This window comes from Heptranchias perlo, chromosome 38, assembly GCF_035084215.1.
Source record: "Heptranchias perlo isolate sHepPer1 chromosome 38, sHepPer1.hap1, whole genome shotgun sequence".
In the NCBI taxonomy this organism is placed as follows: Eukaryota; Metazoa; Chordata; class Chondrichthyes; order Hexanchiformes; family Hexanchidae; genus Heptranchias; species Heptranchias perlo.
This window is the reverse complement of record NC_090362.1, coordinates 5,595,339-5,621,628: the sequence shown is the minus strand read 5'-3', so window position 1 is coordinate 5,621,628 and position 26,290 is coordinate 5,595,339. Positions and strand designations below refer to the sequence as shown.

The window sequence follows — 26,290 nt, the reverse complement described above, 5'->3', positions numbered from 1 at the left end:
TTTACAATTTGTGCATAGCCGTTCCCAATTTAAATTATCTTACATTCCAGGCCCTATTTAGCTGCAGCAAACTAAAACCAAATTGAGTGGGCCTCACACCAAATGAGTGACAGTAATTGAGGGATAAGAGGGGAGAGGTTGGGTGAGTCCCTGGTTTAACGAACTGATTCATTAATAATAACAATGGCACCTCATTAAATATATAGAGGGTCTTGGTGAAGGCAGCTCCAGGAGCGCGCATGCGCACCACACGCCCGCTAGTGTGCGCGCATGCGTGCAGAGCCTGACCGGAAACCGCCTTGGAGCGGCGGCGTCACTTCCGCGGAGAGTTGTCATGGCGCCGAAGGCCTGTTGAGAGAGCCCGCAGTCTTCGCGTGTGATTTGTGCTGCTCCTCCATCCATGGCCCGCTGGGGATCGGCAGCAGTAGCAGGTTGGTTCGCGGCGCCCTTCTCTCGCCCCGAGGCCTTTTCCTGACACGGCAGTCGGGGCCCCCGCGTGCGGACCGGAGCCTCTAATCCAGGCCGGCTCTGAGGGACGTTAACCCGAGGCCCCGTCTGCCCGCTCAGGGCCGCGGAGGAGATGCCGAGCCACTGGGGGACGAGCAGCGAGTTCTCCCGGTATCCGGTCAATGTCTCTTCCCCCCCTCCCCTCCCCCACCCTCCCCCACCCTCCCCACTCCCCCCACCCTCCCCACTCCCCCCCCCCTCCCCACTCCCCCCCCCCCCCCCTCCCCACTCCCCCCCCCTCCCCACTCCCCCCCCCACTCCCCCCCCCACTCCCTTCCCCACTCCCTTCCCCACTCCCCCCCCCACTCCCCCCCCTCCCCACTCCCCACCCTCCCCACTCCCCCCCCCACTCCCCCCCCCACTCCCCCCCCACCCTCCCCACTCCCCTCCCCACTCCCCCCCACTCCCCTCCCCACTCCCCCCCCCACCCTCCCCACTCCCCCCCCCACCCTCCCCACTCCCCCCCCACCCTCCCCCACTCCTCCCCCACCCTCCCCACTCCCCCACCCTCCCCACTCCCCCACCCTCCCCACTCCCCCACCCCCCCCCTCCCCCACTCCCCCACCCTCCCCCACTCCCCCACCCTCCCCCACTCCCCCACCCTCCCCACTCCCCCACCCTCCCCACTCCCCCACCCTCCCCACTCCCCCACCCTCCCCACTCCCCCACCCTCCCCACTCCCCCACCCTCCCCACTCCCCCACCCTCCCCACTCCCCCACCCTCCCCACTCCCCCACCCTCCCCACTCCCCCACCCTCCCCACTCCCCCACCCTCCCCACTCCCAACATCACCACAAACAGATTCATTGCCCTTTATGGGATCTTGCTGTGCGCACATTGGCTCCTGCACTTTACCTAAATAACAGTGACTGCTTTAATTCACTGCTTGTGCGGCACTTCGCTTCGAGGCTGTGATAAGGTACTATTTAAATATCTTTCTTTCCAGAGTAATTCACCAGTGCACGTTGGTCAGAAGCAAGAATGAGCACACAGGTAAAGAAATAAGTTGCTATTTTCTCTTTATAAAACAAGCAAATTGTGTTGTTTTAATATTCCAAAGAGTTTATGCACTAATATTTATCTTTCTATTTTCAGTACAGTATCCTATTCAAACAAGAGCATGGTGAGTAATTCTAATAATTATAGAGTATTGTATATGGGAAAAAAATAACAGCTTAGTTTATGAATAGTATTTTAAAATAGCTCTGACATTTCACTATATAGCACTAACTAAAGATCTTATAGATTAAAGGGATGCAGTATGCTTAAAAATCTAACTCTCCACCAACTAAGATGCCCATATAAACTGAATATCTAAATGCCCAACCCTCCTGATAAAAGTCCATGCTTGTACGCTAAAAATCTAAATGTCCCTCACCTCGCACAAAGACTACCTTACTGACCTTTTTGTTCTTTCTGACTGGATGCTCTGCTGCCCTATTTCATTGCAAAGCACGTGCCCACTCTCACTGCTCATTTGGTGCTCTGTCTGTTGCTGCTAGCTGTTCCTGATTATTATATCTGCTGGTGTCCAGCTTCTCATCATCTCGTTTCAGGTTTTTAAACAAAACTTCCTGGGCTCAGAGGATACTTCCTGATTGGCAGCAGTTTTGAAGCAACTTTTTCTAATCCTCCTGGCCTGGGGTGTTTAAAACTGTTCAGTCAAGTCTCCCATACACACAAACTCAAATCATCCACAGGCCAGGTTGAAGGAGCTTGTGCCTTAGATTTGGCCCAAAGGCTGTGTTGCACACTGCTGCTTTAGATACACTAAGTGATCTGCCCAAAGGTTACAACCATCTCCAGAGTTTGCATAAACTGATTTCTTAAGCTTTGCTTTTGACCTTATTTTCTTTTGAATTAATTGTTTCATGCCTTCCATCTGTAAGATCTGACTGATAATGGGTTCTTGTTATCAGCTATTTCATTGTTTTTCCTAACTTTATTTAGAGTATTGGCATCCAGAGGAAAAATCACCCAGTTCTACTTCCTCTGTCAAGAATCCAAACAAGTATATTAAATTTTTAAAAGAAAATTGAAGCTTCTGACTGTCTTAATGCTTCTATTGGATTTTGAGAGCTTTTCTGCCATTTTTTTCAGGGCATCTCACATATTACTTGGAGTGTAGGTTCACTTGTTAACATTCAATAATTAGCCTTTATTTCCTTATAAAGCTCATGAAGACTCTATCTGGTCTGTGGCTTGGGGAAAGAGTGAGAAAGATGGGTCAGAGACCATAGTGACTGGCTCGTTGGATGACCTGGTTAAAGTCTGGAAATGGTAGGTCTGCTTTTTGATTTGAGGGCTATTTCAACTTTTGGAATGGATATTAAATGCATCATGCAAACATTAACATTCTTTGGGCAAACAGCTTGATTATTTTCTTTTTTTAAAAAAAACCCGCTGGCAGTATGGGTGTAAGATTTTGTCAGGTTTGGTACCTTTTCCTTTGAATCTAGTCTTAAGGACATCAGTTTAAAAGCGACTGCAGTTCAGAACCTTCTACTAAACCTATGTCAATAGTGTTACAAGTTTCCATGGTTGCAGACTGGAGAGAGAAATAATTGTATTTAAAACATTGTCATGACTGGTTTAGTTTGTACATGACTGATAATTCCTTTTTAAATTTGAACGGTCAGATATTCAAGATTCTAGGAGTCCCAGTAACTTGCAGTTTCTGTTCTGGGGAATGAGTTTGAAATTCCTGGAAGAGAGGAATCGATTTAACATTTCCACGAAAAACTTCAGAATATTATAAGCTCTAACGTTAGTAAGATATTCAAGGAGAAAAAGAATAATGTTCTATATTTACAAAGAGTTAGCTGAATTCTTACAGTTGTGATATTTTGTTTTGTCCATTAGGGGAGTTAGATAATTAGCTTTCTACTGTAATATCAGTTTGATTAGTTACTTGTTTGATAATTTTGCTTGGTATCTTTAAACTTAGAGTGCAAGGGCTTATGTGATGCTTAACCACTCTAATACTGGAGAGAGAGATTATGGAGGTATAGGATAAGTCCAGTATCTAAAAGCATTTAACAAGCAGGGTTTCTTCATCTCCTGGGTGTTTTACTGAAAGCGTACCTAGAACTTAAGGCAAGAATAGACATTCTCAAAGATATGTGGAGTTGGGACTTGTCCGTGACAGTGATCTAAGGTAAGAGCTGAAATAATCTAAAGTAACAGAGGCATTAGTCTATCTAATCTATCAATTTTACAATAAAACTTTATTCATTTCTGTCCCTAACACTTCATGCACACTGTCTAACACAAGTTTCTGTGTCCTTTTTTAGTCATTTGCAACATTCAGAAAAGGTGAGGAACCACAATGTCTAAAGGCTCTTGATTGTTGTTCCCCAAATAAAGCCATGGTTCTAATTTCTGGCCTGAATAACAATTAACCGTTGAACTGAATTACCGGTGTTTCCTTAATCAGGCTTTGTTGCCTTAAAGGTAGACACACCCACAAATAAGCAGAAAAATAATACATTTTGTTCTACACAGTATAATGTTCCTGCCCTTATAAAGCAAAACATTATTTGACTTAATGTGAGCAGTGTCAATTTTTTTTATAAAGGTTTATTCATCTAACACCCATATTGGTCTGCCAATCTTGCTTAAAGTGATTATACTGTGCAATTTATATGTAGTACAAATATAAAGTTAATACTATATAAGTTCTTTAGCAAACTAAGAGTCTTTAAAATGACAGACATTTTTTTCACTTACCTTTCATGTTCTGGTGGATGGCACAACAAAATCAGCCATGTGGAGACCACTTGTGCAGCCACAGATGGCCAATCTCACTGAGCAATGCCACTGGGGCTCTGCTAGTAATATATAAACATTTTACGTCTGTAAAACAAGTTTAACATGCTTCTCAGTTGCAGCTTGAAATTAATGGTCACTCAGAGGGTAGTAGAAATCTGGAACTCATTCCCCCACCCAAAAAAAGGCTGTGGATGCTGGGTGACAATTGGAGCTTTCAGGACTGAGATCGACAGATTTTTGTTTGGTCAGGGTGTTAAGGGATATGGAGTTGAGGTACTCCATTTATCAGCCATGATCTAATTGAATGGCGGAGCAGGCCCGAGGGGCTGAATGGCCACCTCCTATTCCAATGTTTCTAGCACATTTCAATTTGCAAAGTGATTAAACAGTTAAACTCTGAATGATCTGAAGCTCCGAATTATTAATAATTAGACTTTGTGGTCTTAAATCTGCAACCACCTGCTGAATAATACAGTGCGAGATACATGGTATAAAGCTGCTGTCTTTTTAAATCAACGTACTATCTGACTGACTTAGAGCGACATCAAAACGTATTTTCTGACTAATCGCTCGGGATTTACAAGCAGCTGATAATCTACACACTCCCCAGCTACAGAGAGTACCTTCTAATTGACTGTGGTTTGCCTATTTTATAAATTTGAGCTTGTGGCCTTAGTGATGCACTACTTTACCCACAGGTCTGCATTGGCAGCAGGATAATATATTGTGCAATGCACAGTATCGTGCTCCTGTATCCTCTGACTAGCTATAAGCAGCACACAGGAGACCCGCTGATATTCTTCTAAACTGCTTGAATTTCATGTCTGTCTTTTGCGTCAGGGTGGATGAGAAGTTAGAACTGCAGTGGACTCTGGAGGGACACCAGCTGGGAGTTGTATCAGTTGATATTAATCACACGGGCACGACTGCAGCCTCCAGTTCTCTGGATGCACATATCCGCCTCTGGGATTTGGAGTCAGGCAAACAAATTAAGTCTTTGGATGCTGGACCAGGTGATATATTGACTCTCTATATTTTAATGAATTACTGCTGCTTAACATCTGTGACCATAACTTGTATAACTGATAAATATCGGTTGCAGTCTAATAATTGAAATGTGAAAAAATAGCACATGTGGACACGAATCAAGTGGCTTAGGATATTATTGTCAATATAGACTGCAAATCATTTCTAGAATTGATTTAACACTTGCTTAATTTGTCAGATTATCCTATGTATTTGTACCTGACTCCACCACTGTGGTCATTTGAAGTGAACGTGCCTTTCTCCACCCAGTAGATGTCAGCACATCATCCAATGTAAAGTATGGGCTCAGTATGCCAGCAGTGGTATACTGAGCTGTTTACTGAATGTTATTCTGCAAAGTACTACTGGTTTTAAGAGAAGACAAACTTTGAATTCAAATAAATTAGTTAAAAAGCTGGGTTTGTTTAAAGATAGGAATTCAACAGTCCAGTATTGAAATGTTGGAGGTGGGGGGGTTGATAAATGGCAATGACATATTCCAAACAAAACCTGATCAGTAAGTGTTTAAAATGTCAAATGAACCTTGAACGTTAGTTGTATAAACCTCAATGTTTCTGTGAAGAATCAAAAATTGGATTAGTATTCTCAGATTGCAAAATTGCAGTTATTTACAGAGAGTAAATCACTTCTTTAAGTTTGGTTACCTTATGTTAGTGTTTAGCTGTAAAATGGAAAATAATTCAGTTTGCCAAATAATCTTCACCTTCATATCAGTACAGTCTGGTTTTAAACTCCATTGCCTATAACAGAGCTCTTAGTGAAACTTGAGGGAAATGAGTGACAGGCTCGTTTTAACATTAGAGTTTCACAGTGTGGAGGGCGGAGGGTCCGCAGGGGGTTCAGGGAGGGTGGTGGGATTGGTGCCGTGGCTGCATTTTTCCATGTTTGCCGTGACTCGCGCTCTCGTTTAGATGGTTTTTTGCATCAGATAGTCTGCGCTGACTGCTGTCTTGTTTCCTCCTCCTGTGTTGGTGTGTATCTGCCCCCAAGCTTCAGTTATTGTTCAAACTTTGCAGTTAGGTCTGTGGGACAGCCAAACCAAAAGTGTTGAATTTCCAGATATCTTCACAATGAGATTGTTTTTCTTGTGATTTTTTTTTTAATGCTTTGTTTTAACCATTTTTAATGAAATATTTTACTTTTCTTCAGTTGATGCCTGGTCCGTGGCCTTCTCTCCAGATGGCAAGTTTTTAGCAACAGGGAGTCACTTGGGGAAAATAAATATATTTGGCGTTGAAAGTGGAAAGAAAGAATCTTCCTTGGATACAAGAGGAAAATTCATCCTCAGCATTGCATATGTAAGACAAACCAGAGGAGTAGTTTTATTCACAGTTGAAATGTTTCCCTGCACTGAGGGTGGACTGAAGCTTGGTTCTGGTGAAGATGTATTTGTGTTAATTTTGGGTCTACTCTAGATATTCTCTCCAGGTCTACTTTCTCCTATAAGTGGACCTTGCATCCCCTACAATCAGGAGTTTACCTTTACAGCCCAATATCTAGTCATATGGTAGCATGACTTGGGTCCATTAACATTAAAAGCCTTTTGTTATATGAACTGGATGTCTTTGCTCCCTATCGCTGTAACCTCTTCCAGCCCAATAACCCTTAGATCTCTGCACTCCTCCAATTCTGGCCTTTTGCGCATCCCTGATTTTAATTCTACCATTGTCAGCCATGCTTTCAGCTGCCTAGGCCCTAAGCTTTTGAATTCACTTCCTAAACCTCTCCGCTTCTCTACCCCTCCTCCTTTAAGACGCTCCGTAAAACCTACCTCTTTGACCAATCTTTTGGTTACCTGTCCTAATATCTCCTTATGTGACTCGGTGTCAAATTTTGTTTGATGCTCCTGTGAAGCGCTTTGGGACGTTTTACTACGTTAAGGGCGCTGTATAAATGCAAGTTGTTGTTGATGCCTTAATCTTGCACCTGCATGAGCTTCTCGAGTATTCTGGGAGATGGGCTAATGAACACTTTAATGAGACAAGGCCAGATAAGAATCATCAAACTTTCATTTTACAGTCAGTAAGTGAGCTTACAACAACGACTTGCATTTATATAGCACCTTTTCCCAAGGCACTTCATTGGAGCAATTATCAAACAAAATTTGACACTTAGAGTAACAGTTACAGTAAATCTTGCCTCCCTTTCCTGGCCAAACCTGAATGACCATGTGTTTTTTGTTATCTGCTAGCCAGACAGGAAATTAGCTGTTTGACCTACGACCCCATCCCTCTTTTGGGAAGGGGGGATTGGCAAATAGGGCTACCAATTAAACAGGCTACTGCCGCTCTGGGTGGAGCCCCTTCCCCAGAAATGATCTGTTTCTCGATTGGAGCCATTTTGACACGATGAGTCAAATTGACTTATTTTCTCGGTTCAGAATAATATGCGAGTAGCAACAGTTCACAAACTGGTCCGTCTAACTTTAATACCCACTGTGTGTTGTGACTAGTATATATTGCCGTGTACAGTGAGAGAGAACAGGTCTATGAGTAATTGTTGTGGAGGGGAGAGGGAGGTGATACTATGTTGATTCACATCATAAGGCATGAATCTTGTGTTCACTACAGAGTCCTGATGGGAAGTACCTAGCCAGTGGTGCTATAGATGGTATCATCAACATTTTCGATATTGCAACTGGAAAGCTTCTGCATACGCTAGAAGGTAAAAATACCAGATTTGTGCAGTGGTGGTAAATGGAAACAGTTCACTGGCACAAAGTGTAATCTCTGCGTTAGTGCAGCACATTGGAACTTTACTCACTATAACATGGAATTGGAAGTGGAGAGGTATGGACTCGTACTTGTGATCCTCCGTCTGGTCATTTTTCAGTCTCTGCCATGCTGCTGTGGAGAATTGCCTGGTAGAAGCCAGCGCTGGAGGGAAAGACTTCATTAGGCTGGTATTCTGCACCTTTTAGCAGTCAGTTTTGCAGTGACCTTGGTGGAGGCTTGTGAGTAGATTATGTGCCTGATTTGAGTCACAGATGGTTTGTGCAGTGAGACTAGAAAAGGAAGAGGGGGGAGACTGGCTTTAGAAAGAGCTTCCCCAGTAAAATAAATTGTGATCTTGTCTTTTCTTCCCTCCCTCCCTCCCTCCACCAAAAAGGGTAGTGGAAAGAGTAAAATTCGAAACCACCTCGGGTTTGACTGTATCCTGCATTAGTTTAGGTAGAGAAATGGACAAGTTAAAGCTTCTCTATTCCTTCTCAGCTGGTTATTTTTGAGTCATTTTACTTGTCATGTTTGTCAGATGGGTTCACTCCCATGGTACAGGATTTTCCCAGTGCAAGCATTGACCATAACTGTGTTGGTGCTTGTTTTGATACCGAGTTCTTCCAATGTCAGTGTCTTCCTTTCCAACTGGATCTCCATTACAAAGGTCTTCTGTTGGTGTAGTTCACCTTTCACCTGTGGGTTCAACTGCAGCCCAGACAGATACCTCTCAGTATCATCTTCCTCTAAAGGGTCCGACCTGAAGTGATTGTTTTTCCTTAGTGTAGAATGTTTGGATTTAAAAAATATTCAATTCTCTTCGATATCTGAAAAAACTCTTTAACTTTCAGGTCACGCCAAGCCAATTAGATCTCTGACGTTCTCTCCAGACTCGCAACTTCTAGTCACAGCCTCTGATGATGGTTACATCAAGATTTATGATGTGTAAGAGGTTTCATTACACTTGTTTGATTTACTTATAGATTAGGCTTCAACAACCCCAGTATACTGCATGGTTGCAATTAACACAATTCCTTGTTCATCTGATCCTATAGCCAACATGCCAATCTTGCAGGCACCTTAAGTGGCCATGGATCTTGGGTACTGAGCGTCGCTTTCTGTCCAGATGACACACACTTCGTATCAAGGTAATGTTGGATTGATTGTGGAATAAATCTCCTTAGTTTTGAAATGCTAATTGCAACTCCTGAGGCTTGAAATTATGTGGTGGGGCACTTATATACAAACACTTAATGAATTGCTCTGAGATTCCCCTCGTCCCTTCTCCACTATTTTTGGGGGCGGGGGGGCATCAACCAGTTAAAATGAATGGGTCAGAGGAATTTCAGACAAGCGTTTTGTTCGTACGCTAGTATCCAGTTTCATGGCCCAAGTAGCCTGCTGAATTTTTAAAATGGAAAGTAAATTGTAATAAGGTGTTATTCGATTGACCCCAGTATAGTAATGTCATCAAATCGGGGTTACAGTGCTGCTGTGTAAATTGTACGCTCTATACCTTTTTTTAATCTGAGAATAACATTTGTTCAAGTTTTTTTTCCTTTCCTTTTTGCCAACAGTTTCCCGATGCCGTATAGCAAAGGCCGAGGAGTAGTTCATTTGCCTAAAGCTAAGAGGGCAGTCGGGCGGCCTGCTCGAGGCCTTTGCTGATGCCACTGTAAAACTAGCCTTTAGCGGCTGTGTGTAAACTGTGAGGGTGAGGCACTCTCCCTTAGAGGAAGTGCTTGACCTGAGGTCGGGTCTTCCTCACAATAATGTGGCTGAGATCAGGAGCAGTGGAATGTAGGGGGTCCTTGTGTGTGCATGTTTGCCACTTCATGATGCCTATGCTGGCACTGCACTGCTCTATTTAACAGTTCTGTATGTGATTTTTAGATTGTTTTCATTCTGATCAAAATACTCTCAGTAGAAAGGTAAATGTGGGGAAAATACATCACTGTCTGTTGTATTTTTTTTGTTCACTTTATCATCATGGTGCGGATTCATAGAATGATAGAATCAAACAGCACAGGAGGCCATTCGGTCCATTGTGCCTGTGCCTGCTCTTTGGAAGAGCTATCCAATTAGTTCCACTCCTCTTCTCCAAAAGCCCTGCAAATGATTCCACCGAGTGTGAGTTAAAGAAAAGTATTGTTTGTAACCAGCTGCTTCTTTTATTCTGTATCAGCTCTTCTGACAAAAGTGTAAAGGTTTGGGATGCTAGCTCAAGGAGTTGTGTACACACGTTCTTTGATCACCTGGATCAGGTAATTATCATTCCAGTATAGTGATCTGATAGTGGACAGTTTGAAACATAGCTGTGAGTTAACTGAATTCTGTGCTGTAAATATCATAGTTCTGTCCCTTTTTAATAAATGCAAGCTGTTCAAAAATGCCTCACTACATAGACCTTTTTAAGTAAAAACGTTTTACATTCTCAACAGGTCTGGGGTGCTAAATACAATGGAAATGGATCCAAGATAGTCTCTGTTGCAGACGATCGTGAGATCCACATTTACGACTGTCCGATCTGATGTTTTGTTCCACTGTTCCGAGTATAAACCTGCACCCAAGGTCCACAGGAAATCATGTCGGGTTCTCAATTCATAATTACAGACTGGTGCCTCTCTAGGAATGTGTAAAGACCAATAACATGCTTTTTATAACGACATAAATCTGTAGTTACAATGCATTATGAAACCAAAGGAGCTAGCATGAAACCTGTTTGGATTAGATAACCCATTCCTTATCTCATTTTAAGTGTATATGGAATGCCTTTCCCTTATATGAAAACTTCTATTGTATTTCAGTTTATGATGTATCTCCTGTGTATGGTGTATTGTTTTTGGGTCTATTTTTGAAGTTGCTTAAATAAACATGGTTTTATAAATGTGGTTGTGGCCTGATTTAACACAGATGAAATAGTTCCAATAGGAACATTTGCTGATGAGCTGCTTTAATCATGAAAGACTATTAATGAGGATGAATTTATGTCCCTGCCTCCTAGCTCTGTGTTCTTTGGCTGAAATTTAAGTTGCTTACAGAGAAGTAATTGTTGGCACATCTGGTTGAAACTACTCCAAGCACTTTCCTTGAAGAACATTATGTAACTACAACATTAGTGAACATTGTTTAGAAGGCTGTTGGTATTATAACCCTACAGTGAGAGCGGGACTCCCTGGCGTCTGCTCTCCACACGCAGACAAACCTGCCTGGGTTAAACCAGAAGCAGGCATGTTGGAGCCGGGATGCAGGTCCCGCTCTGAAAATAGAGTAGTTTTACTCCCCACCCGTCCCCAATTCCTTGTGGGGTTAAAATTTACCCCCTTTTCTTCTAGGGGTATGTACTGATTTTGTATCATGCCTAATACTTATTTGAATACTTCCCATTGTTTTTCTGTAGTTTAACAGCTCCAGCTCATAACCTCCCTTAGGATTGTTTTCTGGTGGCTCAAGCAACCTGCTTGTGTACTGAAGAGTTGCCAGGTAAACTATATCAATAACCAAATAGGGGGTTTCCTGCTCAGGATAACATAAAACAATCTTGCAAGAGTTTTGCACTCCTGTTGTCTCTGATCATTGCCATAAGCCACAGTCCAATTGTCTAAATTTATTTCTAGCACTCTTCTCAAAACTTCCTGATAACATGAAGGGGACCCAAGTGAGAAGCTTCATGTTCTTCAGAAGTTGGTAGATAGCTTACCAATAGTTATCCTGATTTTAAAAGGAGTTCAACTTCAAAGTATAAATTAGGAAAATGTTCCACCCATGGGAGGGAATAAATCACAGTTACTCAAGATTACAAAGTAACCTTTTGGGAAAACTCTCCTTCAAGGAACTTACAATTATACTTTCAAGCTGCCAACTACCTCGTCTTTTGCCTTCCATTCCCATCTGGTTTAGCCATCCATCACCATATATGGCTGGACCACATCACATACTCTAAACTTCAGCTCATCCAAAATTCTGCTGCCCATATCCTATCCTGCAAGTCTCACTCCTCTCCTTGCTGACCTACATCAGCTCCTGGTCCCTAAAGCTTCCAATTTAAAATCTCATTCTCCTGTTTAAATCCCTTCACTGCTGCACTCTTCCCTCTCTCTGTAGCCTCCTCCATCCTTCACAACTCCCCCCTCCAACCAAATTCAAAGTTCCTCTGAATCTAGCCTCTTGTGCATCCCCTCTCTTAGTCTCCCCCGCCCCCGCCCCAATTGGCAGATGCACCATCAACCACTGTAGACCCCACGCTTTGGAATTCTTCACTTCCCTCTCCTCCTTTAAAGTCTCCTAAAATCCACCTCTTTAACCAAGCTTTTAATGACCCCTCCTACTATCTCCTCCTTCAGCATCTATTTTCTGTCTGATTACATCTATGAATCACCTCAGGGCATTTTTCTACATTAAAAGATGCTTTATAAATGCAAGTTGTTGTGTCATCAAGATCTTCCCAAGCCAAGATTTACCCTTATACTGTGCAGTGTACTAATTCATATACAAAGCTAATTCTGGCTCTAGCTGCTTACAGTAACATCATCGAATTTGTCACGTGGCTAAACTTGGCAACATTGGGGTGCTGTACAATCTAGTTTGTAAAGAATAAAAAGGTAAATTTAGCCATGCGATTTCAGTTCAAACCCTTGAATTTATTACAGCATATCATACAAAGTTATGATTTTATGTTAACAGCATTACAGTCTAAAAAGTGTCATGTTTTCATACTGGGAATAAATAATTTAAACATTATTTAAATTAATAGTTTTTTTTTATCATTCATGGCATTCTGAACTAAATAGCATTTCAATTGGTGCCAAATAGTAGAATCTGATTCAGCCTTATGGTTTGAGAGTTCTTACACAGGTCTCTGCAGTGTTTAATACATATTAGTCTAATTGTATACACTCAACATACATCAGAAGCTGTATTCTGGTATTCTCAGTAAGTGTACAATCTCTTCACACTCTGTATACCTTTCTTGCATGTGCACTTAACAGCAGATAAAGATGAGACTTGTGATAAAGAGGGCTTTTGTTACCTCCAGACTCGACTATTCCAATGTTCTCCTGGCCGGCCTCCCATAAATTTGAGCTCAACCAAAACTCTGCTGCCCGCATCCTAACACATCAAGTCCAGTTCACCCATCACCCATGCTTGCTGACCTACATTAGCTCCTTGTCCAGCAACACCTCAATTTTAAAATTCTCATCCTCGTGTTCAAATCCCTCCATGGCCTCGCCCCTCCCTATCTCTATAACCTCCTCCAGCCCCACAACCCTCTGAGAACTCTGGCCTCTTGTGCGTCCCACACTCCCCTTTGCCCCACCACTGGCAGCCGTGCCTTCAGCCGTCTAGGCCCTAAGTTCTGGAATTCCCTCCCCAATCCTCCTCGCCTCTCTCATCTTTTAAGGCACTCTTTAAAACCAATCTCTTTGAACAAGCATTTGGTCACCTGCCCTCATGTCTCCTTCGTTAGCTTGACATGTTTTTGTGTGATTATGCTCTTGGGATGTTTTACTACTTTAAAGATGCTATATATGCAAGTTGTTATTGTGACACAACACACACACAAAATGGGAAATTATTTATGGTGACCCACTCCCTCCTCACTGACCAGGCAGTTGATGTCCCATATTTAGCTCATTACCATTTATAACAAACACAATAGTTACATTAGTCACAAATGTTGGTTAAGATTTCAGTGTCATCATTTTACAAGGGCCATCGGTCTGCTTTTACAAAAAACTGATATCTTAAACACAATACTGTCTTATCACTGTGCTACTGCAGTAAAATGCAAACTTAGAGGGGAAAATCACATTAAAAAAAATCTGGTACAGCACAAGCTTTCTTGATGTCAATCTGACATATGAAAACAGGGTTCAAAAGTATACTGTTGTTAAAACTGATGCTATCAAAGAATTCCCCAAATAGCAACACCCCTATAAATTTTCTTCTGCTATTAAAAACCTGGTATCAGTGCTGGAATTGACTGGACCACATGTAAAATTATGAATATATCTGGTCCTCTGCATTCCCCTACAACCTCCACTCCTTCAGTGGCAAGGCCTTCAAAAGCCTTTGGTTCATGTGCTGGAAGCATGTCCCTAAACCCCCTCTACCTTGCTACCTCACTCCCCTCCTTCAAAAACTTACCTCTTCAACTATGCTTTCAGTCACTTCCCCTACCTTGTGTTGCATATCTTTCTTCTGTGAAGCACCTTAGGATGATTGTGTTAAAAGGTGCTATATAAATGCCAAGTTGTTAAATGTCCCACTGTTTGTATGATGTTCAAAAGATACTGTGGTTGTTCAGTTTTCTTTAGGTGAAACTCAGCAACAGGATATGTAAAAGCAGACCGATGGCCCTCGTAAAATGATGGCACTGAAATCTGGACCAACATTTATGAATAATGTAACTATTGTGTTTTTTGGTAAGAGTGAATTATTTCCAATACACCAGCCCACATATACAGTAATAAGTACTCAGTTTTCATAGGCGAGTTTAATGTTGGAAGACAAGAAAAACAAAACATGACTTTATAATCCCATGAGCAATACCAGAGATGACCAATAGAAGTACACTTAGACATCAGTAGAATGGGCTCGTGTTGATATCCACATTCTTCAGTTTAAATATTCATGTATTACAGTGTGGACAGATATAAATGAAACACAGGGTAAACTACGACAAACACAAAGTATACAGTGCCTCAGTACATATAAATACACGATCAATTCTTGAATAACAAATAAAACTTCAGTAGGTATTCTCCTCCACTAAAATAAGGGGGAAAAAACTGGTACTACCATGTCACTGTTGAAGTGTATGATGTATAAGAAATATAATGCAGTCTGTTTTTCCTGGATAACCAAAGCAATGCTTTTTTTAATATTAAAATAGATTTGATGCATTGCAGAGTTTATTTTTCTAACACTAGCTATCCATTGTTTAGGATGTTTGGCACTGAACACCTCCTCTAGGCTTTTGATCTTCCTCATATACTTCCCCACTATAATTTTTGCGTTGCTCCTCTGGGAGAAATTCTGTTAACTCCACCTGTTCCATGTCGTCAGTGATCATTACCTCTTGACGGGGCGGAAGCAGATCCTCCAGCTCAGCCAAGCTTTGTGGTGGAATCCAGCCATATGGTGGAAACTTTATCTGCAGACAAGGCAAAAATAATGCAACTATACAAAAATCATAAATTGTATCTTCAGTAACCATAACATTCTGTGGTAAAACTTACCGAGAATTGAATGATCAGCTGTCCTTTTTCAAATGGATCTCTGTAAATAGGCATCCCTTCATTAAGAACACATTTAAGGTTGCCCATTTTTATAACTTCACCTAAAAAAGACAAAAATTCAGGTTCAAAGTAAAATGAACATTAAAACCTCAGACTATTTGGTACAACATATTTTATAGTGCCTTTATAGGTAGTAGAAGAGGAATAGGGTACTTGTTTGGATAAATATGTATATATAGCAAAATAAAAAAGGGACCATGCCCAGACTGAGTGGAAGGAAAAGTAGAACTATAAATCACCAATGAGGCATATTTAAACAGGAGAGGCAAGGGGTACAAATCAATTACAATAAGGAAAAAAGTGCTCGATGGGCCAAATGGCCTCCTTCTGTGCTGTAACCATTCTATGAGTTTCGTGGATGAAGAGACATTAAATCAAATTTGAAACTAAAAAAAATTCAGCACTTACAGGACCGATGAAACAAAGCCAGGACTAATGTAAATATATAGAAAAACCACAAAAAGGCTAAGGTGTATGAGAGAAATTTCGTTAAAAAGTGCTTAAAAGGCTTTGTATTGGGTCCTTAGCAATAAGGATAGTCAAAGTAGGATTTGGGCCACTAAGAGATGAAGGGGTCAAACTTGCAAAGAGTGAAAGAATGGCAGTACTATTCAGTAAGTATTTTGTTTTAGTTTTCACAACGATAATGAATCTTGGGAATGTAGGACGAGCAGATAGGTCAAGATTGCAGAGTTTATTATTCAGAGAGATATCAGCGAAATTATTCAAATACAAGGTACAATCACCAGGATCTGATTGTTTATATCCAAGGATCCATCCAGAGGGAATCTCGAGAAAAAACAACAGAGGCTGACAACAATTTTAAAAGCCTTTGGAAAGAAAAACTGTGCCAGAGGGCAACTAATGGAACATCCCTCTTCCAAAAAGGAAACAGGGATAAGCCAGAAAATTATAGGTCAGTTAGTCTTAGTTCAGTTGTTGGTAAACTGCAGGGATAGAGCTTTCGTGGGAGCACTCCAGATCTCCCGTTGTAATTTTGACAAAAACCCTGAAGAAACAATGTTTACGATTGTAAATGCTGTTCCTGCTGAAGTTACAACAACAGATTGGGAGACCGCAGAAACTCTACCCCTAGTGGCTAAATCATAGGATGAAATTACCAAGCACTTGGAGAAACAAGAGTTAATCACAGCCAGCCGACACGAATTTCTAAAAAGCAGGTCATACTTGACCAACCTCATAGAATTCTTTGAAAAAATATGATAAAGGAAATGCAGGCAATGTGGTTTATATGAATTTTAAAAAGCATTTTATAAAGGTACCATTATGGCAAAAATGATGGTACATGAAATTACAGGGAATGTGGCCATGAATAGAGAGGCAGCTAAAAATCAAATTTCTCAAACTGGAAAGGAGTGGTGCTCCAGAGACCTGTGTTGCAGCTGTCCTAATTTACTCTACAGGCGGCTCCTCTTACTTCAAATTCCCACTTTGCTGTGTTATTTAAATTGCTTAATTAAAAATAAAATACTCCAAAAATGACCAGAATGATCTGAACTGAGACAATACCAAAACTTTCTGATGACACCAAACGGGGGATATGGCAAATTTGTGAACGGATTGTGAAAGACTGCAAAATCAGTTAGGATAGGTGGCAGATGCAGTTCACTGTAGAAAAATGTCAAGTAATACATTTTGGAAGCAATAGGGAAGGGATGCAACCTTTAAATGGCATAAAGGAGCACAGGGACCTTGGTATGCACAGTACACAGGTCATTAAATATTAATGGCAGCAGATGAAACCATAGCAACGCAAACAAAATTCTAGTTTTTGTACCTAGCAACAGGATACAAAAGCAAGGAGTGTAATGTTGAACTTGTACAAGAGCTTTGTTAAGCAAAAGATGGAGTATTGTGTACAGTTTTGAATATTCAGATATAAAAGCAATGGAAAAGCTCCTTAGGCTGTTACTAGGGATGAGGGATTAGAGTCAGGAGATTTGAACAGTTAGCACCTTCCCCCCAACTAAATCTGAGAAGGTTAAGAGACTTTCAAAATTATGAAGGAATATGATAGGCAAGTGGTGACGAGATTGATTCCAATGATCAGTGAGACAGTAACAAGAGGAATCACAAAAAGAATTAAAAGGGACAGTTTTGCACAGAAGGTAGTTAGAATGCAGAATTCTTTTAAAGGGGACTTGCCTAGTTGCATGGAAAAGAAGATTATTAAAAAGAGTATGGGAAGCAAACAGAAAAGTGGAATTAGACTAGGCAGTTTGTGAGAAAAAAAACTCTGGCACAAATTTAAATGGTCTGTTTCTGCATTGGAACATTCTAAAGTAAATTTTAAAGTGCTGTGCAATACAGAACCAACAGAATAGCAAATAGTATAATTGTTTCAATCAATTCTGAAAAAAGGTGAAATGGAGCTTTCAGTAATATTAGAACATTACTGCTTTAGAACTTTCATATAGTACTAAAAAAAATAGTATTTTCTTTGAAGTTAACCTGGTTTTGAAGTAATCAGAAGTGTCCTTTTGTCAAGTGTTCCTATTGTTCTCTTGAAACCACACAAAGCTTCCACTAGCAGGATTTCCATTTTCAACACCAAGTCATTTTCATGCCTTCGGAATAAGTCATGGTCCTTCTGATCAAGCACAATGATGACATCACCAGGTTCTAATCCAGGCTCCTGATCCCCCTCTCCACGGAAAGTTATCTTCTGACCATCTTGCATTCCTTAAATAAAGTAATTTCAGAGTAACTCATTTCAGGAGTCATTAATAAAACCATTATACAGAGCAGCTCTAAGATGCATCCCAGCATCCTTTCTCATCTTAATTTACCTTTGTCTATGTAAACTTCTAGTATTTTTCTCTCCTTCACAATTTTGCGTCCATTACAATTCTTGCATCGGTCTTTTGGATTAATCTGCTCACCCTGCCCATGGCATTCTGAGCACATAGTCTGAATCTGCTGCACCATTCCAGGTCCAATTTGTTGGACATGGATTTCAATCCCTCTGCCTTTGCAGTTTGGACATTTTTCCACAGCTCCTTTCTTGCCTCCACGGCCTGTTTTTTTTAAAAAGGTGAAAAAAATGGAATTAAAACTTTTTTCCTCTTTTTGCCATACAGAACACTGTAATAATCAAATAGTTTGCACTTCATGCCATAAAGTTTTAAAAAATGTACATCTGTTATTGCTTACTAGCTACTCTATTTAGTGAAGATTTATTGGCAGTTCACCCCATTGTTTGTAGTCCAATGCCTCCACAAAATTACTTCAGCCCTCTTGATGGTTACAGTATTGGTAAGCTACAACATACCCAGTATCATTTCACACATGCTAACCGTTAGTGTTTCCAGGGCAGTTTCACAGCCAAAAATCAGTATACCTCTTGGTTCGTACTTCTGCTTTAAGCAAGATTAGGAATTCCCACTCAGCATGCAGTGGCACTGATTCGCTTTAGAGCAGCAGCAACAGGAGGTAGGAAAGAGTGAGGAGAATCCCAGGATTGGAGGGGGAGGGGGAGGGGAAAGGAAGGAGTGCACTGGCATGAACTGTGTGGGCGGGCGGGGGGGGGGGGGGGGGGGGAGGATGAAAAGAGACAAGCGGAATGTGAGGATAGGAGACAGGGAGAAGGGTGCTAGCTTGACTGGGCAACTGGATGAATAGTGCCATCCTGAACTAGGTGGGTCAAGGAGAGATGAGTGTCAGGTTGAATTGAGGCAGACGAGAACATGAACTGCGGGGTGTTACCTCCGAATTGGGAAGCAGGGGATATAATATGTGTACACTTGGTTCGGAGGGAGCACAGTGCCTTTGAACTGGAGCTATCTACTTTAATCCCATGTTCTAATAATCCTCTAAACAGAATTCTAAATTCCCCTCACCCGCTTATTCTTACAATCCTCAGGCTATGGCCCCTCTTTCCCAATTCACCAATCATGCCAACAATCTTTCATTGCTTACTCTCTTTCAGAATTTTGAAAACATCTATTGAATCCCCTTTGAAAAAAGCACCAATTTTTTAATAGCTAACCTTTCATTGCTGATATCAATATAGCGAATCTTTGTTGTGTTAATTCCATGGCTGAAGTTCCTTGTTATTATAACTCGATTAATACTGGGTACCCCTCTAAACTGCCAAATCCCATCATCTATTTCTTTCCCACTATCTGGCTGCCTATTAGGCACTCTCAATACGGTGACAGATTCATTATTTGGCTCAACCAAGACAGACTCTCAACTGAACACCACCATCAATAAAAAAACTGTTTTGTCTGATCGTAACCCAATTAATTAAGGCCACCCTTTGATATTGCACCCGAAAAATTTTTAAAGACAAAATATTGTGTCCCGACTGAAGCCAAATTTCCTTCAAGCCCACATTATGCTCCCCCCAATCTAGTTCCTTGATTATTTCTAATGCTCTGACATCTGCATATAAACAAACAGTGCAACCCAGCCTATTCATACTCTGGCACCCTTTTCCCCCCCCTCTAGCTTTTTCTCATTCTCTCCTTCACTATACTCTCCTTTCTGCTAAGGTATGTTTCTCCATAACCTCCTCTTCACCCGCACCTGAGCTTGCTATTAGATTGTTCTGCCCTTCACTATATTTATTTCAATCTCTTCCGCAAGTGCTGTAAAGTTTGCTCCCCTACCCCATGATCTGTAGTTTAAATCCCTCTTCTTTCCCTTTTAACCCTCTCTGCAAAGACTTTGGTAGCAGTTCTGGTTAGATGAAGCCCATCCCAACTGTAGAGCTTCAGCTGCCCAAGAATTCATTCAACAGTCAAACCACCCTTCTACACCATCTATCATGCTATGCGTAGATGTATTCATGGTTTTTCTAGGTTGGCATGTATTATTTCATGCTATAGCTTTAGCCTAACTTTGTCTCTTTAATGAAATTTGCAAACCCACCTTCACATTTGTCACAAATTACATTTTTCTTCAATGCCAACTTCCTTGTGGCTCCATTGTAAATATCTTCAAGTGAAACAGCTAACTGGTGCACAACATCCTTGCCTAGACATAAACAGGCAATGTAGTAAGGACATGTGAAAATATACTTCCAAATGCTGATTTCAACTTATATATCTAAAGATTATCTTACAGCTGATTTTTATTTTCTTTAGCATCAAATTTAACTATGGGATTATTCTAACACTGAGAAAAGTTAATGAGTTGTTATTTGTAGATATACTACTAGACAGTTGTCTATACTGAGTTCAAGGAAGTTAACCGAGAATATGAAAAATCAATGGGTTAATGAGCCATCTCCTTTATTGCATTGTGGGACTGGTAAGAAACACAAGAGGAAGCATAACAGAAATGGTCAAGAAGCTATCTGGATGCCCCTTGCTACTTTCCAAGTACACGCAATAAGTCAACATCATCTTTTGCCAGCCAGATACATTTGGGTTTCTTTTTTAAAAAAGACTTTTTTTTGGTTCCAGTGATATTTCTGAAATGTCTCAATCACCACAGCACCCATTAGTACTGATTGCTTGGTGGATCACTGCCTAATTCATTCAAAGCTATCACTCACCATTCTGACACATCACAGGAAAATCTTGAAGTCTCAATGTCTGGTTGAAATTGGTTGAAAGACTTCCAATATTACCCTATAATTGTGCATTAGACTATCATTCCGGAAAAAAACTACTACTCTCAATGGAAGTTCTTTAAAAATACTGTTTTAACCAGCATGAGAGACAATTGGTTTTATCAATCAATAAGGCTATCTTGGCAAACTCAATTTGGAAAACAAAAAGCTGAGAACCTCCAACAGTTGATTAGCTGACAAGCACTCGATGGATATGATCACTATTTCGACTTGTGTCATTGGGTACAACAAACTTATTGTGCATGCAGAGCAGTCACACAAACCGTATAACAGGGTCCAAGTGTTAAGTCAGTGGGATTCTTTAAAAGTGGTATGTTACCCAAAACACAAACTGCTCTTCTATGCAACAGCCGTATTACAACAAAGCACTTACCTTGCAATGGTGGCAAGAGAACGTTGACAAGTTATTGAAGTGTTGAACATCATGGATGAGGCCAATTATGTTTTTAGGTTTTATTCTAGATTATTTCTTTTAGGTTCAATATTTCAAATCACTACCATAGGAGAACCCTCACTCCCTATAACCTGCAGTTACCTGCCCAATTGTCCAATAGAAAACCTTCATTATTGTATTTTGACTTATTGGAAGGTGGTAGAATAATCACTTTGCTAAATTGTGCCATAAGCTATAAACTGCCAAACAGATTTATTGAACAGTAAATGGATAAGTGAACAGAAATGATGAAACAATATGGATTAACTTGATTTTAACTAACCCTCCTTGTATTCAATAGAAAAGTAACTCAAGTTGCGTTGACTGTACTAAACTAAAATGGAAACTGGACCAGACCAAGGTGCCTGAATATTAATCTTTGGATGCTTTGATGCTGACTGTCCATGGCACCTCTTTGATCTATTAATCAATTCCTGTTTCAAATGCACTAGCCAATTTTAACAAGACAAGTTGAGAAAAATGTTTTTGTTTAAATGACCAAGACAAAGAAAATATGTTAAAACATGTCTTCTAAACTCAATAAGATCTGCTCCACAATGTCACAAGGGGTCTTGCAGTAGGAATGCTGGTTTGCTCCTGCACATTTCGCTGCAGAACGTCAGCTGATCAGCCTCAACTAAAAAAAGTGACTTATCAGCCAGCACTTCATCCTTAGCACTCATTGGCAGCACAGAGCTGATTGTTGTGACTTGAGTTCAGCTATCTGGGAAGTATTCTCGCCAACGCTGTGCTTAATACTTAGAAACGATGACTACACGTCAAAGTGAGCTCATCATACACGTGTCTACATGAACAGATACGGAGTCAGCACAGCATCTCCTTAAAGACCAAACTGAAGGTCTATATTACATTAGTGCTCTCCACACTAGTACAGCTGTTGATGGATGCTTTACATGCACCAAGTAAAGGAACTTGATAAATTCAACACATTAGGTTGGCCAGATTTTTTGTATGCCAGTCAGCAGGCAAGTATTAGAAACAGTATAAATGCATCTTGAAAAATAAAAGGCTGAGACATGCCCAGTGTCTACTGGAATAACAGCATTTAATAGGCCGCAATGGCACTCCATTCCACGTGTTGGTGCGGTTTACTTCAAAAAAAATGCTTGTGCCTGTTGAATTAAAAGTGAGAAGAGCAGAAAACTACATATCAGGAGTAAATAACAGATTAACTCCAATCAGCCAATTTGTGCTCTGACCAGTGCAAGAAGATGGGTGGTTCCTTTCGGTATAGAGGGCACAATTCAAAATTTGCAGGTGACAAAAATAGGCAATGTATTCAACTGAAGAGGGCTATAAGTGACCTCAGGAGTTCAAAGACAGATTAGTAGATTGGGCGGGTAGTTGCCAGATGAAATTTAATATGGAGAAATGGGAGGCAGTACGTTTTGGAAGGATAAGGAGCAGACATGCACATGGTAAAACTTTAAGAGGAGTAGAGGAGCAGAGAGATTTAGGGGTTCAGATACACAAATCTTTAAAAGTGGGAGGTCAAGTTGTAAACAAAAAATCGTCCAGCTTTTATAAACAGGGGCACAGAGTACAAAATCAAAACTAAACCTAAATGAATCAATGGTTAGGCCACAATTAGAACACTGTGGCCAGCTTTAGGTGCTTTACTTCAGGAAGGAGTCAAGGCTGTGGAGAGGTTGCAGAAGAAATTCACTAAGGTGAGACAGGGATGAGAAATTTTTGTAAGGAGGGGAGACTAAAGAAACTGGGGCTCGATAAATCCCAATCAATACACTGCCACCAAAGTCAGAAGCTATCCTTTGAATGCACGTTCCTTCTGTAAATGATAAATATCCATAATATTTCCACAACAAAAAATGGTATTTCCATACACCACACATTGCCCAAGTCAAGTGCTAGCACCTCGCTTCCAAGCTAGTCTATCAACATTTGGCTAGATGTGAGAGCAGCAAGTTGACCTTCTCTCCACGTTTCCCCTCATTCCTTCTGGGAGATTACCTGTCCTTCACCAGCATCCCCCTTCAATGGTATTTCCAGACTAATTACCATATGTGGAAACTACAGGCACAATCTTGTATCTTACCATCATTATTGTCAGCTGTGGCTCAGTGGGTGGCACTCTTGCCCCTAAGTCAGACAGTCGTGGGTTCAAGTCCCACTCCAGAGACTTGAGCATATAATCCAGGCTGGCACTTCAGTGCAGTAGAGGGAGTGCTGCACTGTTGGAGGTGCCGTCTTTTGGACGAGACATTAAATCAAGGTCCTGTCTGTCCTCTCGGGTGGTCGTAACGAACCCATGGCACCATTTTGAAGAGCAAGGGACTTCTCCTGGTGTCCTGGCCAATGTTTATCCCTCAATCAACATTAATAAAAAAAAGGATCTGGTCATTACCTCATTGCTGTTTGTGGAACCTTGATGTGCATGAATTGGCTGCCACGTTTCCTACATTACAACAGTCACTACACTTCAAAAATAGTTAATTGGCTGTAAAGCACTGTGGGATGTCCTGATATCATGAAAGGCGCTATATAAATGCAAGTCTTTCTATTTTTAAATCTAGAGTGTGTATGAACACTCAAGTTCATCTTACAAGAAAGAAAGAGGTAGCTTACCAACCATTTGTCTTTCTACTAAAATAATGCATATTTTTCATATTTTTGTGGAATTGCCCCCCCTAAAACCTCTATTGAACTAGGGAAATTACTTCATGTACCTCTTTTCTCCCTTTGCATTCTGCCACCACCACCAAAGAACATGTCGAAGATGTCCATGGGCGAGGAGAAACCACCACCCCCTATTCCTCCTTCTTTAATGCTTTGTTCGCCACCTTGGTCATACAGGTCTCGCTTCTTAGAGTCTGACAAAACCTCATAGGCTTGTGATATAAGCTTGAACTATTAAAAAAAAGCAAGAAAAAAAAGTAACTAGAAAGGAACAAAAAAAATTTGAATTTATCTACTGCAAGTGTAAATATTTCTAACATCACAACAGTAATTGAACATAGAACTGAGAAAGCTTTTAAGTTAGGGTTTTTTCTCCTATGGAGTAGCTGTTCCTTTGACCTATTATTTGTGAAGAAAAATCTTTTGGAAGACTGTTAAACTGATTTGCCTAAGTAAAGTAACTCATTCATAAAATGACCATCTTTAAGAATAAAATGCTAATTATTTTAAACGACTTGCAAAAAATTAACTCGGCAATAACCAAAAGGAGCCTTTAGGATCAGAGCTAAAGAAAATTTAGTGCAATTACTTCTTTCAAAGGGCCAATCTGGGGGAAAAAAACTTAATGAGGACTATTTTACAACCTATTTAACCAAGACATTGCTCTTTAAAGTAGTTCTTTAATACAGTTATTAAACACAAGATCTGCACACCACACTTTAGGAAGAATGTCAAGGCCTTAGCGAGGACACAGAGATTTACTAGAATGGTACCAGGAATGTCAAATTCAATTACATGGAGACACGGTGGAATTTGTGTCCAATTCTGGGCACCAAACTTTAGGAAGGATGTCAAGCAAGGTCTTAGAGAGGGTGCAAAAGAGATTTACTAGAATGGTACCAGGGATGAGGGACTTCAGTTATGTGGAGAGACTGGAGAAGCTGCTGTTGTTCTCCTTAGAGCAGAGAAGGTTAAGGGGAGATTTAATAGGGGTGTTCAAAATCATAAAGGGTCTTGATAGAGTAAATAAGGAGAAATTGAATACAGTGACAGAAGATCAGTAACCAGATTTACAGTAATTGTCAAAAGGAGAGGGGAGATGAGGGGAATTTTCTTCAGGCAGCGAGTTGTTATGATCTGGAATGCACTGCCTGAAAGGGTGGTGGGAGCAGATTCAATAACATTTAGGAGGAGGAAGTTTGAAAGGGTTGTTGATTTCATGTTCTGTCGTTAACTCGCTCTCCATGTAACCCGAGGAAGGCCCGAGAATGTTCTGGAAAGTTCCATGCAGCAAATGCACGACCACCTGTCTCTCTCTTACCCTTTCGCCCTCTTCCGGGTTCTTGTCGGGGTGATATTTCAGGGCGAGTTTCCGATACGCCTTCTTGATCTCCTCCGAAGAAGCGTTGGGTTTAACACCCAGAATGTCATAATAAGCGGTTTCTTTCACCATCGTTGCCCTACAAATTGAATTTTTTTTTAAAAAAGTGTAACTTTAATAAAAGTATAACAAAATGCAAATAAAAAACTTATTAAAAATGTGACATTACTGACAATTTCTTACTCCACGGCGGAAATTAGATGTCTGATCTCCAGCCAGAACTCCTCAGAGAGGCACAAGTTAGACCAATAACCCTAGAGGCTAATATTATTCATAATCAGCAATGTCATCCCCATTATGATGAAAGTTACCTCCCTGCAGCCCCGGTGCAAGTAATAACACCTACCGTTATGTTTTAAAATCACACCGGTGATTTATTATGACGACGAGCTGATCGTCGCCACAAGGCCGCAGTCAAAAGAGCCAAACCGACCGACCGACCGACCGACCGCGCACAACCGCCCCGGGAATTATCCGCCGGCTCGCAGAAGGTTCTGGATCGGCGCACGCAACCGCCCCGCCCCCTCCCGTGACGCGGCCCGCGCGGCGGTTGCCGTGGGGATATTTCTGGAAAGTTCGCGGGTGCGCTGCGCCTGCGCGCCGTTTTGGCGCTCACTCTGCTTAACGGCTGTCGTGTTGAAGGCAGGAGCAGGACGGCGCGAAATTTCGGCTCAAGGAAGGAAAAGAATGTAATTTAGTCATAGTTTTTTTTTTAAAAAACTGGCACTGATGTTTCAGATCCGAATTATGTGAGAGGAAGGTGGGTCAAAGCATCCCGATGGAAAGAAAGAACTTCCATTTGTGCAAGTTGTTTCTTGCATAAACAGCATCTTTCACCATCTCAGGGCGTCCCAAAGTGCTTTACTTTTGACGTAT

At 41.2% G+C, this 26,290-nt stretch overlaps 2 protein-coding genes across 2 annotated transcripts; one reads left to right on the top strand and one right to left on the bottom strand.

The window, feature by feature from the left end:
- The first annotated feature begins 294 nt into the window (after positions 1 to 294).
- Positions 295 to 10,926, top strand: skic8 (SKI8 subunit of superkiller complex). Its single transcript, XM_067973330.1, has 11 exons — positions 295 to 431; positions 1,454 to 1,500; positions 1,603 to 1,630; positions 2,682 to 2,787; positions 5,119 to 5,291; positions 6,475 to 6,623; positions 7,896 to 7,989; positions 8,891 to 8,984; positions 9,095 to 9,187; positions 10,225 to 10,303; positions 10,481 to 10,926. The coding sequence occupies exons 2-11, from the start codon at positions 1,489 to 1,491 to the stop codon at positions 10,568 to 10,570; spliced, it is 918 nt and encodes a 305-aa protein (XP_067829431.1). The 5' UTR covers positions 295 to 431; positions 1,454 to 1,488; the 3' UTR covers positions 10,571 to 10,926.
- Positions 10,927 to 14,516: 3,590 nt separating this feature from the next.
- On the bottom strand, positions 14,517 to 25,935 carry dnaja (DnaJ heat shock protein family (Hsp40) member A). Its single transcript, XM_067973329.1, has 8 exons — positions 25,761 to 25,935; positions 25,355 to 25,493; positions 24,084 to 24,264; positions 20,237 to 20,341; positions 18,151 to 18,378; positions 17,813 to 18,043; positions 15,281 to 15,381; positions 14,517 to 15,195 (listed from the first exon to the last, which is right to left on the bottom strand). Exons 2-8 carry the CDS (start codon positions 25,484 to 25,486, stop codon positions 14,983 to 14,985), a joined length of 1,191 nt encoding a protein of 396 aa, XP_067829430.1. The 5' UTR covers positions 25,487 to 25,493; positions 25,761 to 25,935; the 3' UTR covers positions 14,517 to 14,982.
- Positions 25,936 to 26,290: the final 355 nt, after the last annotated feature.